The 18,033-nt window shown below is 32.9% G+C and overlaps 1 protein-coding gene across 3 annotated transcripts in view; it reads left to right on the top strand.

Annotated features, from left to right (window-relative positions):
* The window catches only part of FAM135A (family with sequence similarity 135 member A), a 154,524-nt gene that overhangs the window by 67,279 nt on the left and 69,212 nt on the right, over positions 1 to 18,033 (top strand). For all 3 annotated transcript variants that reach the window (XM_074398106.1, XM_074398108.1, XM_074398107.1), the window contains 7 exons: positions 793 to 932; positions 1,045 to 1,115; positions 2,636 to 2,809; positions 6,448 to 6,574; positions 7,548 to 7,701; positions 12,351 to 12,428; positions 17,255 to 17,304. In XM_074398106.1, coding sequence (XP_074254207.1) covers positions 793 to 932; positions 1,045 to 1,115; positions 2,636 to 2,809; positions 6,448 to 6,574; positions 7,548 to 7,701; positions 12,351 to 12,428; positions 17,255 to 17,304 — 794 coding nt within the window. The remainder of the gene's footprint in view (positions 1 to 792; positions 933 to 1,044; positions 1,116 to 2,635; positions 2,810 to 6,447; positions 6,575 to 7,547; positions 7,702 to 12,350; positions 12,429 to 17,254; positions 17,305 to 18,033) is intronic.

Genomic DNA, 18,033 nt, shown 5'->3' with positions numbered 1-18,033 from the left:
TGTGACCAGCCCCCATCCTGAGTCATCTCTTTAGCATAAATTAGGGGCCACCAAGGATTTAGGGGCTACTTCCCAAAAACTGGAGACAAAGGCCAGCCAAATTCTTTATTCCAAGTGTTTAGAGCTGAGCTCATAGCAATCAGGACAAAGACCAACCAAAGTCTACTATTCAGCTGTGGAAAACTCAATTGCTTTCTTTCTTTTTTTTTTTTTTTTTTTTTTTGAGACGGATTTTCACTCTTGTTACCCAGGCTGGAGTGCAATGGCACAATCTTGGCTCACTGCAACCTCCACCTCCTGGGTTCAGGCAATTCTCCTGCCTCAGCCTCCCGAGTAGCTGGGATTACAGGTGTGCGCCACCATGCCCAGCTACTTTTTGTATTTTTAGTAGAGACAGGGTTTCACCATGTTGACCAGGATGGTCTCGATCTCTCGACCTCGTGATCCACCCACCTCGGCCTCCCAAAGTGCTGGGATTACAGGCTTGAGCCACCGCGCCCGGCTGCTTTCTTTAATGTGGTACATAGATCAGTAGTTCACTCTAAAATTTCCACTTTGATATTTCCTCATTTATCTTTCAGATTAAGATGTCATGCAGTAATTTTGTGATGGTTATACTGTACTTATGATCGCAGAAATAAGTAAATGTTCAGAAATGTTCCAATACTGCAGTATAAATTGATGACAATGTAGTAATATAATCAAACATATAGTATTTTAAAGTACAAGTATTCATTTGCTTGTCTTATGTTTTACTTTTTACCTGTCAATTATATATTTTATCTGTTTTAGGTATGGCGTTAGCCTTTCCAGCCTCAGTTCACGATTCTCTAATTTGCAGTAAAACGTTTCAAATTTTGTACAAAAATGAAGAGGTTGTTTTAAATGATGTTATGATCTTCAAAGTAAAAATGTTGTTGGATGAAAGAAAGGTAAACATCTCTTCATATTTATTTACATAAATATTTTTGTAATTCCTCAAGGTGTTATTTCTAACTTTCTATAAAAATTCAAAAAGTATCTCATAGTGCAGTTTCTTTTCAGATTGAAGAAACCCTTGAGGAAATGAATTTTCTGTTATCCTTGGATCTACACTTCACAGATGGAGATTATTCGTAAGTAGCTAATCAAACAATTAAAAAACCATAAGGCACTTATGACTGTTATTTGATTGCCATTTTCTTCTTAGAATTCATCCTATCCCTGTCTTGTCTTGAACTGCTTGTGTTTTCAGGGGCAACTTCATGAGGATGGTTAGTCCAGCTCTATTGTGCCCTTGCAGAATCCATGAGCTCCAGATAACAAAGCCAGACAAGTTAAAGAAATATGGAACAATTTTTCCTGGATCCTAGAGATTGCAGTTAATATAATACTACTACCATGAGCCATTTAAATGTAACTGAGCTCTCTTACACTATCGCTGGCTAATCTTTCTTGATGGCATTAGTTATGCTTTCTTTAGGTGGGACTTTGTTGATATTTTGATGATGCACACTTGATGGTTGTTCTAGTACATTAATTTCCAGAGCCCTCGAGGAAGTTTTAGGATGGGCTACCTTCAACTCACCCATACACCTGGACATGCAGACATATCTTTTAGGGACAAATTTTGCTTGTGTTCATTTAAAACAAGAATCAGAGATTCACTTAACAATTTTATTTATGTGGGGTAAAACCCCCGTGTCAAATGTAGTTTTAGCAATAATTCTCAAAAATGATATATAAATTCAGACTGCATGTGAGATAAGTAACTAAAAAGTCATATTACTGAAAGGCCTACTTTAGATGTCCTCTTCACTATCATGAGAAATAAGGTTTTTTTGTATGGTAGCTACTGGTCCTTTGTAATACTTGTTCATTACAAAGATTTTCATGAGGGTTTGTTGGGTTTTTTTTTAACCAAGTCTTGTTCATTACAAAGAATTTCATGAGGGTTTGTTGGGTTTTTTTTTTTTTTAACCAAGTTTTGTTCATCACAAAGAATTTCATGAGGGTTTGTTGGGTTTTTTTTTTTAACCAAGTCAGAATTTTTTAAATGAAATAAGCCGAAATTAATAGTTACCTATAGATATAATGTATGGATGGATTTTTTAAAAGTATAATTGGATATAATTTTCATGCTATTGTTTCACATTTTTAGTATATATAAATCTAATGACAGACTAAATATCTACAATAAGATAGGTTTTACTTTTTGAAATAAGCAATGGCCTACTTATTTTTGAGCAGCATTTAATAAAATTTTATACAGTTAAAATAATTTGAAATAACTTTTGGGATTTATTATAATAGTATTTGACCTATGTTGTACTGCAGCCTTGTAATAAACAGTATTCTCTATGGGGTAAAATCTACTTTAAGATGAGATTAATTCCTGAAGTATCAAAAAAGACTCATAGGGATATTAATGAAAAAAATAGTTTATATCATGGACTGATAGAAAACAATAGGATTTGATTATTTTCTCAATAGGTATGTTTCATATTGTTTTGTAATGCAAATTTGATGCTTTAAAAATTATTCAAAATTTTTAAGAAGTAATTAAGTAAATGGTTTTTATAGTTTCAACTACTCTGTAATATTTTGGCCTTTACCAAATATTTCATACATACATGCTAATTATTTCTTTTTACAGGGCTGACGACCTGAATGCCTTGCAACTAATAAGTAGCCGAACATTGAAGCTGCACTTTAGCCCCCATAGAGGCCTTCATCATCATGTTAATGTTATGTTTGATTATTTCCACCTTTCTGTTGTGTCTGTTACAGTTCATGCATCATTGGTTGCACTACACCAGCCACTAATAAGGTAAAATTGACTAATATCTTTGCATTAAGTCATTCTTATACTGCTATAAAGAAATATCTGAGACTGGGCAATTTATAAAGAAAAAAATGTTTAATTGGGTCATGGTCCTTCATCCTTATTAGTGTAGTGTTTTTTATTTTTATAGTGAAAGCATGTACTTTGCTAAAGAGAACTGAAATAATGACTTTTAATTTTATAACAAAATTCAAGAGTATGGGAACATTTTTTTTAATTACAGAACTATGAAGCTATCTTTGTCAATCCCAAATAAGTTAACAAAGAAAAAATAAAATCGGGAAATAACCATACAACATTGTTTAGTCTTGTACCTATGTTTTGTGCAATGCTATATGATAATTACTCTATAAAAGTATGTGAATTTTTTTTCTTTTTTTTTTTTTTGCTTCTTATCTAAATAGGTTAATTTTATCTTCTAACTGTTCATCCTATGTAATTCTTGCTTTCTAATTTATTAACCATTTTTATGAATTTTTACTAAGCCTTTTAAAACCATATCATGTACTGGCCAGGAAAGGTGGCTCATGCTTGTAATCCCAGTGCTTTGGGAGGCCAAAGCTGGCAGATCAGGAGTTTGAGGTCAGGAGTTTGAGACCAACCTGACCAACAAGGAGAAACCTTGTCTCTACTGAAAATACAAAATGAGCTGGGCATGGTGGTCCGTGTGTGTAATCCCAGCTACTTGGGAAGCTGAGGCAGGAAAATCGCTTGAACCTGGCTGGCCGAGGTTGTGGTGAGGCGAGATTGTGCCATTGCATTTCAGCCTGGGCAACAAGAGCAAAACTCTGTCTCAACAACAACAACAGAAAACCCAAAACCCAAACAAACAAAAACTATATCATGTACTCTTTTAGTTCAAAGGTATATAATATTCTGGATCATATAATAAATGCATTGAGATATATTTTTCTGTTCAATTCCATGGGCAGATTGTCTTTCATTAATGTAAAAATACAATACAAGCTCTTCAGTTTTTACATCATCATCCTTGTAGTATGGGCAGCAGATGGATGCTTCAAATCAATGAATTATATGAAAGTTTCCAAATTTATTTGATTTTTAAACTGTCTGCAATTTCTGATGTACATCTGATTCTGAAAAATGATATTAGGGATGATGCTTAAGGGATATGATGGTAAGCTGATTTTTCAGAAAACTAAGTAGATCATTTTGCAAAATTACCTTCAGAATTTATAGAAGCCCAACACAATTTAACATGACCACAGATAATAGCCTCCTATGGCATGTCTTTACATTGTTTTAAAAACTAATTGAAAACCTCTTTCATTCTGTTGCTCTCATCTCTTATATATAGATCATCTTGACTTAGCTCTCTAACAAGAAAGTGTGCTTTTTGAAATACAGCTTTTAAATAATATACAGTATTGCTTTTATGTGATTATGTGTTTGGTTTTAATGCTAAAAGCTTGTCTGTTTATAAAATATATTACTACAGTTTTCTAAATCTCTTCTTATTGTAGTTTTAATAAGAATCCCTAATTTAGACCAGGTGCAGTGATTCATGCCTGTAATCCCAGCACTTTGGGAAGCTGAGACCCAGTAGACCACAAGGTCAGGAATTCAAGACCAGCCTGGCCAAGATGGTGAAACCTGTCTCTACTAAAAATACAAAACTTAGCCGTGTGCAGTGGCAGGTGCCTGTAATCCCAGCTTCTTAGGAGGCTGAGGCAGGAGAATTGCTTTAACCTGGGGGGCAGAGGTTGCAGTGAGCCAAGATGACGCCACTGCATTCCAGCCTAGGAAACAGTGAGACTTCGTCTCAAAAAAAAAATTCCTAATTAAACTGTTTTAACTATTTCTTTTTTAAGACTTACCAAGATTATCATCATAAAACTAGCTAAGTTTCCCTCCTGAAAAATGCACAAACAATTCATAGAGGTTAGCCCTGGTTATTAATGTTGCTTTTTAAGGCCCTGATTGAACAGAGTAGATACTCACATCACCATCATAGTGAGTTAAATATGTGCTTTCTCTTGCAATGCAGCAGTTTTTGCCACAGACTAGTAGGAGAAAGGGGCAGCTCATCTCCTAGAGACCATTTATTGGAAGAAGAAATTTTTGGCTCAGAATCAGAAGCCAAGAGGATTAACTGTTGGCTCTGGTTAGTGACTAGAAAAAAAAAACAATATGCCTGTAACCACTGAGGTTGCTGCTCTTTACCTAGCTGCCATGGGTCTTTATGTCTAACCCTCTCATGCTGCTAGAACTTTGCTGTAAAAGCAGCAGCATCTTTCCCAGCCTTTCCCTACCTATAAATGGAAGGTTGGAAAAGGAAAGCAAGGAAAGGGTAAGGGGAAACTTTTGCTGGTGGTGTGCTGGTGAAGGGGTCAGGTCTAAGGGTAACATTTCCTACTATATATGCTTCAACAGGTTTTTCCTGAAGTTTTATTATTGGTGGATTTTTTAAAATCCTATAAACATTGAAAATTCTTTAATTTATAGCATTATCTTTTAAATTTTCATTTTTATTTAAAACAATTTTTATGGTCAACCCAATCTATAGACATTGTATCAGTAACTTAAAGTAAATGGCTTAGGATTTCTTTATTTGCTTGTTTTTTATTTGAAGTATTTCTTATATATGAATTTTTAAGTACAACTTTTATTACTCAATTGTGAAAAACACATTGTAGCAAATGGAATTAACCACTTATTTGAGACTCCCTTCTTTGCAAGAACATAGATGTTTTACTTGTGCTATGCAAATGGCAAAAGTAACGTAGCTTATGCCATTTGCTTATGGCAACATTGTTTTTTCTTTTCTGTCTTTTCCCTTTTGCCAAACTATGAAACAGTTCAAATGCTTCAGCCTACTTTATTTCAAATATAAATGTGTATAATTTTTCAGCATTCTAACAGAAATATGCTTCTTCTATGAAACATAAATATGTTAATACTAACAAATAATTCATATAATATGTAATTGATTGTGCCTTGAAGCTGGAGGCTGGAGGATTGCTTGAGGCCAGGAGTTTGAGACCAGTCTGAGCAAGATAGCAAGACCCCATCTCTACAAAAAATAAAAATTAGCCAGGCGTGGTGGTACATGCCTGTAGTCCCAGCTGCTAGGGACTTGAATAATAAAAAATTATTTTAATAGAGCTCATAGCCTTTTAGTAAAGAGAATTAAGGAAAATAAACTTATTTTTGAGAAATAGAGGCATCAGGTAGATTTAGTAATTTTTCTTTTTCTACATTTACATGGGAGCTCTTTATTTCTGTAAATAGCATTCATATTTGATCAAGTGTTAATATTGTAAACTTGGTAACCAGTTTTGACATCAGTATTTCCAAATTTAAGCTTGGCTTTCATTTGTTGTTTAGCTACTGTAAATCTCACCATGTTTTATCTTTGACATTCTTTGAGACTTCCAGAAGTCTAATTATATAGAAGCAATTTCAAGCATCTAGCCCTGGTTTTTTTTTCTATTCATTTTATTTTTTTCATGATTATTCAAATTATTTTTTAAATGACTTTAGGAATACTTTAGAACTCATAAACTTGCAAAACCCTTGCTCTTCTATAAGATTTTATCAATATTTACCTTACATTCAAATAGACTATTATGACAGTAATAATATAATGCTTCTTCCTCCAGCTTTCCTCGCCCTGTGAAGACAACTTGGTTAAATAGAAATGCACCAGCACAAAACAAAGATTCTGTGATTCCTACTCTTGAAAGTGTGGTCTTTGGTATTAACTACACAAAACAGTTATCACCAGATGTAAGAACTGAATATGGTTATAAATCTTTTCCTTATTTTAAAATAAGTATTTTTAACTTTTATCTATGAATGTGATTTTTTTAATTGAGTTCAGCAACTTACAGAGCTAATTAAATATGATTTTAACAAATTGTTTGGTTATAGTTGTCTATTATGAAAACTAACCTGACTCTTCAAAATGTTACCAGATTTAGTGAATAGACATCTTTGACAGCCCATGTCCTTTTAACTTGTTACTGTCACCCCTTGGTCCTTTAACAGAACTGGTAGAATCATTCCAAAGGAGCCTTTAAAGAATAATTGCCAGAGTTGAAACAACTATAGAGTAGTGCAGGCCAGGTGTGGTGGCTCACACCTATAATCTCAACACTTTGGGAGGCTGAGGCTAAAGGATTGTTTGAGGCCAGGAGTTTGATACCAGCCTGAGCAATGTAGCAAGACCCCACCTCTACAAAAAATAAAAATTAGCTGGGCATAGTGGCACATGCCTGTAGTCCCAGCTGCTGGGGAGACTGAGGCAGGTGAATCGCTTGAGCACAGAAGATTGAGGCTTCAGTGAGCTGCAATTTTGTCACTTCATTCCAGCCTGGATGACAAACTGAGACCTTATGTCTTAAAAAAAATTTTTTTAAATAGAGTAGTGGAGTGCAAGTACAGCTATTATTATAAAAGGAAAAAGGGCATACTGTAAAAGCTGAGTGTCTTTCCTTCAGTCTAAATGTAATATAAATATGCTATCAAAAAATCATAATTTAATCTACATGTTATAAAAATCCACTGTAACTGAAATTACTAGGGCCACATTTCGTATGTTTACATTTCTTGTATGAACAACTCTCAAATATTAACAAATTTTCCATGTGTTTTAGAATAATATTAGTGGACAGATAGGTATTTTTTCTTTATTTTTCCAAGTTTTAAGTGTAACATTTTGTATTATTGACTCCGTATCCTGTTTCTGTTTTTTGTTTAGGGTTGTAGTTTCATCATTGCAGACTCCTTCCTACATCATGCCTATCGTTTTCATTATACACTTTGTGCCACTTTGCTGCTAGCCTTCAAGGGATTGCACAGCTACTTCATTACGGTAACAGAAGAGATTCCCTCTTGTCAGAAACTAGAACTGGGTATGTTAAAAGTAGCCAGACCTATCCTACAGTTCAAATCATTCTCTTCTTTCTTATATTGCTAGCTATCAGCTTTGCCATAGTTTTTCTGTACTAAACCTATAGTGTTTGTGTGCTTCACTTTACTTCCCTCTCAATTGCATCTTTTTCTATCTTGATAATCACTTTTTGCAATTTAAAAATGTTTTTCAGAATATTAAAAAATATCTTCTTGGTGCTAAATTTGAAATTAGTCTTTTAAAAGACATGTCAATAGGCTGGGTGCAGTGGCTCATGCCTGTAATCATAGCACTTTTGGGAGGCCAAGGCAGGTGGATCATGAGGTCAAGAGATCGAGACCATCCTGGCCAACATGGTGAAACCCTGTGTCTACCAAATGTGCAAAAATTAGCTGGGCATGATGGTGTGCTCCTGTAGTCCCAGCTACTTGGGAGGTTGAGGCAGGAGAATCGCTTGAACCCAGGAGGTGGAGGCTGCAGTGAGCCCAGGTTGTGCCATTGTACTCCAGCCTGGGCAACAAGAGTGAAACTCTGTCTCAAAAAAAAAAAAGTCAATATACTGTTTCTCTTAAAATAGAACCCAAAACATGCTAGAAAGCAAATGTAATTATCTCCAGATTCATAGGGAGGTAAATTAAATCCATACTTCCAAATATTTTACAGTCTATTCAGATTATAGGTACTTTAGGGCATTTTTGTATACATTTGATTTTCAGTAGTTAGATCTCTATTCTTTTTAGACTGTTTTAGGGAAGAATTACATTATTTAGTATTTTAACATTATAAAAATTATTTAAATTGTTTTAAAAAACCAAGCTTCAGGTTTAATCCAAAAATATCTGTATATATTTGTAGTCATAATAAAAAGTCATATTGCCTTGATTTTGTATACCATTTGTAGTTTGCAAAATGCTTTTACATACATCACTTCACAGAAGATAAATTATTGGGATTGACAAAATAAGTTCTTATTCAGACTTTCTGTGTCAGTTTTATAAGCTTTTATTTTCAAATGTTGGCTAATAGCTTATAAAAATACATTTTAATTTCTTCAGAATATATTATTTTTATAATTATATATTGAATAAATCATAAATTGTCTTTTAAAATTTACTTAATCAGTATTCTTTCTTTATTCCTTTGTTCCTCAAGGATCTTGGTCTTTTAATAATATTAGCACATTTCCTAAATTAGTCACTGTTACTGAACATAGTTCTTGAGTTTGAGACTAATTAGACTACTAAAAAAATTGTGTTGGATTACAGAAGAATTGCAAAAGTGTAAGAATTTCTACCCCACTTAAATTCAGCTGTCAGAAAATGCTGGCTGTTGTGCCACTATCAGCAACTACTTCAGTAGATTTAATTAATTTCATTATTCAGTCAGTTCAGTTCACACTTTCTTAACTAGACATAGATATCACTAAATTGACTGTTTAGAATTCTTCATTCAGTAATCCTAATGGTTTCATAGATACACAAGCAGTAGGAAAATGCATTTATTCTTTTTTGACCATGTGTATTCATTCTCAAAAATGGTAGAGTAATCTTCTGATCATTATTCTCTGAAATAGTCTCTGTTTTTCTTCCTACTTTATGTTCTTAGAATTCCTGTTTCCCTTAGGAAAATTCTATAGAAGGCTGCTACCTCAAATGTAAATTTTTTAAAGTTTTCCGTTTTGAAAGTGAAAGCATCATTTATAGAATAGAGCTAATTTAGGCTATCCCATATCCTCAATTAATGAAAAAATTACATTTCAAATATCTTAAATTTGGTGGTTTTGAAATCAAAAATAGTTTTTTTTATTTGTTTGGTTTTTTTTTTTTTTGAGAAGGAGTTTTGCTCTTGTTACCCAGGCTGGAGTGCAATGGTACAATCTTGGCTCACTGCAACCTCCGTCTCCTGGGTTCAGGCAATTCTTCTGCCTCAGCCTCCTGAGTAGCTGGGATTATAGGCATGCGCCACCATTCCCAGCTAATTTTTTTGTATTTTTAGTAGAGACGGGGTTTCACCATGTTGACCAGGATGGTCTCGATCTCTTGACCTCGTGATCCACCTGCCTCGGCTTCCCAAAGTGCTGGGATTACAGGCGTGAGCCACCACACCCAGCCCAAAAATGTTTTTATAGAATTGTATTACAAATTTTAGTTAGGTTTAATGACCAGACCACAAAACTGTTAAACTACCATATTAATGAAGGACAATATCCTGTGCCTGAAAAATAAGTGTTATGAAAAGTAGTGATGTAAAGCTTAAAATTCATGTGTTATGTCATTTCTACAAAAAGTAAGTGTGTTAATAGTTTTAATATGGAATGCTACAGTACATGCAAGGAGACATTATCTTATGCTCAAGAGTGCACATTTGGGACCATTTCTGTCACTTACTTACTTTGGGCCTACAAATACCAAGTGGTTTCCATTCGTAAGGTAAGGAGATTGAAGGGAATCAGATGTGATACATGTGTCAGGAAGCAAAGGTGACATTATCCAAAAGACAAGGGTGTAAAGGATCTCTAGGAACAATACTTCTTAACAGTGTACTTCCCTTGGACTTTTAATGAGCACCTCCTGTGTCAGTTACTGTGCTAGGTCCTGAGGATAGGATAGATCCCTGCCTTTGAAGGACTTTGACTTCTCCTCTTCCCTCTCCTCTCACAGCAACAGTAGTAAGAAATCAGCTCAGCATTGGGATGGGGAGGAGAAACTCACCCAGCAAGATGGGGCTTCTTGGGGTTTATAATACATGAGATGAGTTTATAAATACCTGTATAAGGAAGATGTTCATCTGCATATAATATTAGATTTAACATGTAATAGTTACAAATGAAAAACACATGAACCATATTTTAACTTAGAAAAAAGATCCTCTCTAAAAGGAAGTATGTTTATTGGTAAAATTTATAATTAGTAATTAAATAAAAACTTTTTTTTATTTAATTACAAATATTTATTTCAAATAGCTTACACCAGCAGTCCCCACCGTTTTGGCACCAGGGACTTGTTTCGTGGAAGACAATTTTTCCACAGATGGGGGAAGGGATGGTTTCAGGATGAAACTATTCCACCTCAGATCATGAAGCATTAGTTAGATTCTCATGAGGAGCATACAGCCTAGATCCCTCACATGCATGGTTTACAGTAGGGTTCATGCTCCTATTGAGAATCTCATGCTACTGCTGATCTCACAGGTGGCAGAGCTCAGGAAGTGGTGGTTGCTATCCATTGCTCACCTCCTGCTGTGCAGTCCAGTTCTTAACAGGTCATGGACAAGTACCAGTCCACAGCAGCAGGAGGGGTTGGGGACCCCTGGCTTAGACAATGTTAGCAATTATTAATTTATTAGTCTAGCTTCAGCTTGATCATGTATTCATAAGGTTTTCTATATTTTTCTCTGGTGAGGATGGCTTTTATGTCATGTATATTACTTTGGGCTTATAGATGTAATATAGAAAGTATCATAATAAAAGTGCTCTTATATTTAATTTCAGAAGTTAATTACTAAATGAATGTCAACTTTATTCCAAATTACTTGCTTAACATATTTTAGCAGGAAATAAAATTCTAAAGTAAATCAAGACTTCTTAAATAAGCATATGATAGAAATAAAATTACTAGTACCTTACACATAGATTTACTCAAAATATATTTCTTGAATGAATGAATGAAATAGCACAATATAGTTTTCATTGTTACTTGAAAAAGTATAGGCATCAACATAGAGCTTAACAGTTTCCTAGGGATTTTTAAAATCAAGATACATCTTCAATATATATTGGTAATATGTTGTGTTGTTCTTAAACTTCATGGTTTATATTTTCTTTTTTATTGTGAATTTTATTCTTGAATGCATCTTGTAAGGAAACATCTAAAAATGCTATGAACTATTAAAAATAAAAATATTTGTTACATACTCTAAACTTTCAATGACTTTTATTTTTATTCTAGCAAAATAAAACTGTGAATACTAATATATTTCTGTAACATACCATTGACCAAACGTCACTATATTCACCAGTTTTAATAAGTGGATACAGAGTAGTTCTTGATTAAAGAATATTTTCTTCTATTATTTACCATTTTTATTGAGTTTTCAAATAAGCATATATTTAAACTTCCTAAACTCTACCATGTTTTGAAAACTTTTCTAAAATATGTTCCCTCTTTCAAAATAATGCCTTGAGTTCTTCTTTTCCACTTTTTTGCCTTTTTCTTTTCTCCTAGATGAATGATGTACATTTTCTGATGACCTATAATTAAATAATGGTTTGGTACAAGAGCTCTTACTAAACATGAGAGTCAGGAGTTCTGGAATTAGGTTTGGGCAAGTCACATAGTCTATCAGAATCCCAATATCTACACTTGTATCAGCAGGGAGCTATCTCTAAGGTCCCTGCCAACCCAAAATTCTGAGTCTAATAAAGTAAAACATGAAGATAATATTGGATTATGAAATATTGAGTGGCACATACATTTAAATTTTAAAAAATTAAAGTGATATATACTTGAATGTACATCATTTGTAATTTTGATAAACTAATTAACTAACCACTATCAGATCAACGCTATTATTAACAAGTTGGAAAATTCTAGTAAGTTTTGTTGTAAAAGGAGTATAGTAACTAGTGCTGTGTGCAATCCTTATAACTAGCCAAGGCCAACATGCAGCTCCTATATGAGCGTCTTCTCAGAAGAAAACAGCCACGAACACAGAAAGACAACCATCTAGGTATGTTTACAAATAGCTTAAGTAAATGATCCCTTTTAATAAATTAATTAGTAAGAAATTTTGCTTTAAATTAGCATCAGATTTCATAAATATGTATTTAATAATATGGTATGTTTCCACCATTCTGAAGAACTTATCTTTAAAATCAATTTGGTTTGTAGATAAATTTTTTCCTAATTAGTTTGTAGTATTGAAGTTTTTCCTTAAAACTGAAAATGGTCAATGCAAAACACTCAGGCTTTTTTCATGTTTTTTAGAGTTTCCATGAAGGGTACTTTTTCAAAACCATAATTATTACTACAATTTATTGGTTTAATGACATTACCTTAAATTTGCTCAGTTATTTTATCTTTGGCTAGGCCTACCGATAATGAAATATGATTTTAAAACTAAACCAGGTGGGTACAGTGGCTCAAGTCTCTAATCCCAGCTCTATAGGAGGCCGAGGTGGGTGGATCACTTGAGGTCAGGAGTTTGAGACTACCTGACCAACATGGTGAAACCCTGTCCCTATTAAAAATACAAAATTAGCCAGGTGTGGTGGCGCATGCCTGTAATCCCAGCTATTCGGGAGGCTGAGGCAGGAGAGTTGCTTAAACCCAGGAGGCAGAGGTTGCAGTGAGCCAAGACTATACCATTGCACTCCAGCCTGGGCAACAAGAAAAAAAAAAAAACTCCATCTCAAAAAAAAAAAAAAAAAAAAAACCAAAAAAACAAACTAAACCAAGTTTTCTGGATTGTGGAAATAGAGATGAGATGGGAGGCTAAAACAAGGGAATTGCTTGAACCTGGAAGGCAAAGCTGGCAGTGAGCTGAGATCGTGCCACTGCACTGCAGCCTGGGCAACAAAGTAAGCCTGTCTCAAAAAAAAAAAAAAAAAAAAAAAGAGTAGAGAAGAGAAATTTCATCTCAAGATCCGGGTTGTGTTTTTTTGTTTTGTTTTGTTTTATTTTTTGTCAATTTGCATTTATTATTTGTTATTCTACATTTAAAAAGCAAAATAACATCAAATCACCACTATCTGGATATGTTATACATGGTAAAGAAATGTTCTGATCTCATTATTTTATTAAATCTTTTCATATATATGTTAGACTTTACTTGAATAACATTAATACTTTATTTTCTATAAGTATATTAAAAGTTTTTACTTTGTATTTAATAAACCATCACAACTACTTTTAAAAAATTATGGAAAGCTGTAGGAATCAAAAAGTGATATAAAATCAGTATTTCTCAATTTTCACAGATATGAACTGAAGGAAATTAAAAAACAAAAATCTTTCTCATTATTTCTCGGGTGAAAACTAACTCAGAAATATTTGAGTTGTATTAATTTTCACTAAGACTTTTAAGAGAAACTGATTATCTTGTCAAGAAGGAAAAAGAAGAGTTGAAAATGTATTGTCATTCTTTCTGGAATATAGGATTATATTGTCATATAAAGTTACTGCAAAATTAAAGAATTTGTAATATGAAGTTGTGGCCATTTATGATATTAGTGGTTTTTAGCAATGAAAATATAATTTAAACTATTTTATTGCCAGCCTATCAGTTTACATGTGAGCATTCTAAAGAATTTTACAGAATGCAGTTTAATGTAATAATATCTATTTTTTAAAAAAAAGGGCCAGATCTTGGTTGGCTAAAAAAGTACTTGATTCAAAACTAAAACATAATGAAGTTAGCTAACATTTTTATTGAGATATCTTTTATCCTTAAACCTAGCAATATGTTGTTGTTGTTTGAACTGTGTTATAAATATTTGTTGAATGAATGGATAGACTTAGAAACAGATATTAGATACATGTATGCTTTGACCTAGCATTCCCACTTCTGTTCACCTGTATCATAGAAATAGCATATTAGCTAGTTTGTAAAGCTATAGCTACAAGCATGTTTATTGTAGTGTTGTTCTTAGTGGCAAAACAGTGTAAATGAAGATCAATGCCCATTATTTGGGCAAAGAGTGGAATACGAAAGAAATCATGTTGCACCCACATCAAGGAATATTGTGTACCCACATCAAAGAATAAGCATCTTAAAAAATGCTTTCGAGCTAAGTACCAGAATACTATGAGTAATGCTGAGAGAAAAAGGCAGGATGGAAAAAGTGTGCATATGTAAATACAGTACTATTTTTATAAAACAGTGATTCTAAAACTTATATATGTATATGTCTATCATATTTGAAAAATATGGAAGGATATGTTCTAAACTGTAACCTTGGATTAGTAATAGGAGCCAAGCTCCCCCCAAAAATATATGATCATAATCACATTTATACATTTCTATAAAATTGTATAAATGGATATACAGCATACCCTCGAACAACACAGGAATTGGGACACTGACCCCTATATAGTTAAAAATACACCTGTAGCTTTTGACTTCCCCAGAACTTACCAACTTATGGCCTACTATTCACTGGAAGCCTTACTGATAACACAAACAGTTAACACATAAAAAGACTAGTATCTACATATGTTTTATACAATCATGACATAGTTAACTTTCTTAATTTTTTTCAATATTTCTAAGTTACATAGTTTGCAAGTTTTGTATTCTTTCCAAAATATTTATTGAAAAATATTTGTGTATTAGTGCACCTGCATAGTTCAAACCCATGTTGCTCAAGGGTCTATTATATATGTCACTTTAAAAAGAAAAAAATGATTAAAATCGGATTTTAAACTCCCTTAAAAACTTAAGTGATTTTGAAATTATTTTCAGTTCTAAGATTTTGAAGTTAAATTATGCTTTTAAACATTCTGCAAGATGTTTGCATCAAAGTACCTCTTACCAGCTATAATGCAAACATACCCATTTATGCAATTAGGTTGTTCTATGTAAACATAGAAAAATGTGTCACAACTCTCAAAACCTTATTTTCAAATTTTTAAAAATCAGAGGTAGAATATGTAATTCCTAAGGCTAATCTTACTGTTTTTTTTCTGTCACAGGATAGGATCATGAGTAACGTGAAAACAGATGTTGGACTATGGGAGTGATGGTTTTAATGCAGAGTCTGTTGCTGGTTTTTTAGTTTTGGAAAACCTAATATTAGAAGCCACTGGTTTATCTGACAGTGAAATGATTTGTGACATCTTAGCAAATTTCTTTAGTTACCAACAAATTGGCCAAATTGGTGATCTATTTTTTGATACATATCAATACCTAAATACAATTTTACTTTTATATTTTGTGAGTTATGAAATACATGTGTTCCAGTGATTTTTTAGTTAACAACAGAGTATTTGTTGTTCACATTATGTTACTGGGAGGGGTGCAGGGTCCTCAGTTCTTGTTGAAAGAAGAATTCAGCCAAGACATGTAGCAAGGGTTAAGTAGCAGAGTTTACTTAAAGATACACTCTGAAAGATGAAGCAGAGCAGGCTTCTGGAGAGAGTGAGCCAGCAGCAGCTAGTGCTGGGGGACTCTATGAAGAATCTTACATAATTATTCGTGAAATGACATGAGGAGGTGTCACTTGCAATCATATTTTAGGCAGTCCCCTTAGGCATACAAGCTTTGTAGTTGTACATGCTAGTACACATGTTGTTTGTTTCGTTAGCATTCAAAATCTCCACTTAGGGGTGTGTTTTTTACTATTATAATGAGCCAAAGGCTACTCTAGAGTAAGTTATTAGAGTAGTGCACATGCTTCAGGGTCACAGGAGCCCAGCCACAAGGCCAGGTGTAGCCAGTATAGCTGTTGTCCTTTTTGCTGTCAGTGGGCAGCATCTCCAGGACTTATTTTCTCAGGGGCTTCTGTGCCTGCTAATATCTGGCTGTATCCCTACTCTAACAATTATACTGTAATTGTGTTTTACCACATAATTGTGATTGCTTATTTTAACAAATTTAAATATTTACCTTTTTTATCGTTTAGTAAACATTCAGTCTGTCTTACAAATTAGCGAGCTGATGAGTGAATTCAGGGATGTTATAGAATGTGTTCTTGCCGTTGTGCGAGAAGGATTAATTAAACTTTTTCACAACAAGGTTATGGGAATTTTGTATGATTATAACTATGCTGTTACAGTTCTTTTAAAACACCTGTTTGATTTCTACTTAAAAATTAAGTGTATGTAAAGATGTTTCAGATCTTAGTGTAATTACTCCCTGCCAAACATAAGTAAATAATAAATCTTTATATTTTGTTAGCTTCTGTTTTTCATGGTAAATATTACCATTTTAATTGTAAATCTGTGCACCCCTTTATAGATACTTATAGCATACATTAAGTAAATCGGAATTGTGTGGCAAATATCTGCCTCAGTTTACGAATATTTTATAGATAAATAAATTTATTAATTAGGAACTAACTTTCTGTTAAAGGATCTTGACGTTCTTTTTCATTAAATAGTCTATACCTCAGGTATGTTTTAAATGTTTCAGTTATAAAAATCAATTTTACTTAAGCATTTTAGTAATAGCTTTTGTAAAAAGCAAAAAAGCAAGGCATATGTATATATAACAAAATACTAAACTGTACTGAAAATCATAAAATATGAAATACAGTAAAATTTAATTATATATTTGGTCTTTTCTGTTACAGTTGTTCAAGTTGCTTTATGTATATACTTAATATTTTCTTGACAGTGTTAACTCATGAAAATAAAAAATTCTATTTATCAGAATGTAGAATTTAATAATCACATTACCTATGTAATTAATGTTTATGAAAATATATTACCTTGAAATTTAATTCATTGAATATAGTTCAGATATTTCTTAATTTTCATTTTTATGGGAATTTAATTTATTTACATAAATAAAATATCTAACATTGAAATATTTCCTCTACTCTTTACCCCTTCCAGAGGAAATGGATGTAGAAGCTCGACTTACTGAACTATGTGAAGCAGTTAAGGTACTTGGATTTTTTAAATTCACATCATCAAGTTGTTTGAGTGGTTTCTGTTTCTAGTCTAAATATTTTGTTTATGAAAACTTAATTAAATTATATATAGTTCCTAAAATATAAAGATAAAATTGTTGATCATGGTAGAACCACAGCTTAGTTGGTCAAAATTCATTTAGCTTCAGCATGAAGTTAACTTATCTTTTAAAAAGTATACTATTCTTTATATAAACGAAATAGCAAAGACAGTTAACTGATCAAAGTGTACATTTTTTTCTGTTCACTCAAAGAATTTCTGGACACATTTTTAAAACCACTTAAACTTGTACAATGTTTGTAAAATGATACTGTTTAAAAATGAAAATTTGTTTTATTTCAGTAGATCAGTTTGCATCTCAGACCATTTTTTCAGTTCACTCTTGCAATTAAATTGAATAGATTTCCCTTTTTTTCTGAAAAACTAAATGCTTTAGCTATTTAAATGCATGTTTTGCTATGCATTCACTCTTGGTCAGCTACATTAAAGGAAGAAATAAGAGGCGTGAATCAAACAAAAATGTATATTTGGTTTGGATATACTTTTGGATATAGATTTGAATGAGGACTGGACCCATTCAGAAAGGTATTCTCAAAAAATTATACATATGCAGGATACATAAGTTTTGTATACTGCCCTAGAGGTTTTCTCTGCAGTTCAAATAAGATAAATATTTTCTTTAAAAAAGTCACTAATGAATC

This window comes from Saimiri boliviensis, chromosome 4, assembly GCF_048565385.1.
Source record: "Saimiri boliviensis isolate mSaiBol1 chromosome 4, mSaiBol1.pri, whole genome shotgun sequence".
Taxonomy (NCBI): Eukaryota; Metazoa; Chordata; class Mammalia; order Primates; family Cebidae; genus Saimiri; species Saimiri boliviensis.
The sequence above is the reverse complement of the archived record's forward strand: the minus strand, read 5'-3'. Positions and strand labels throughout refer to the sequence as shown.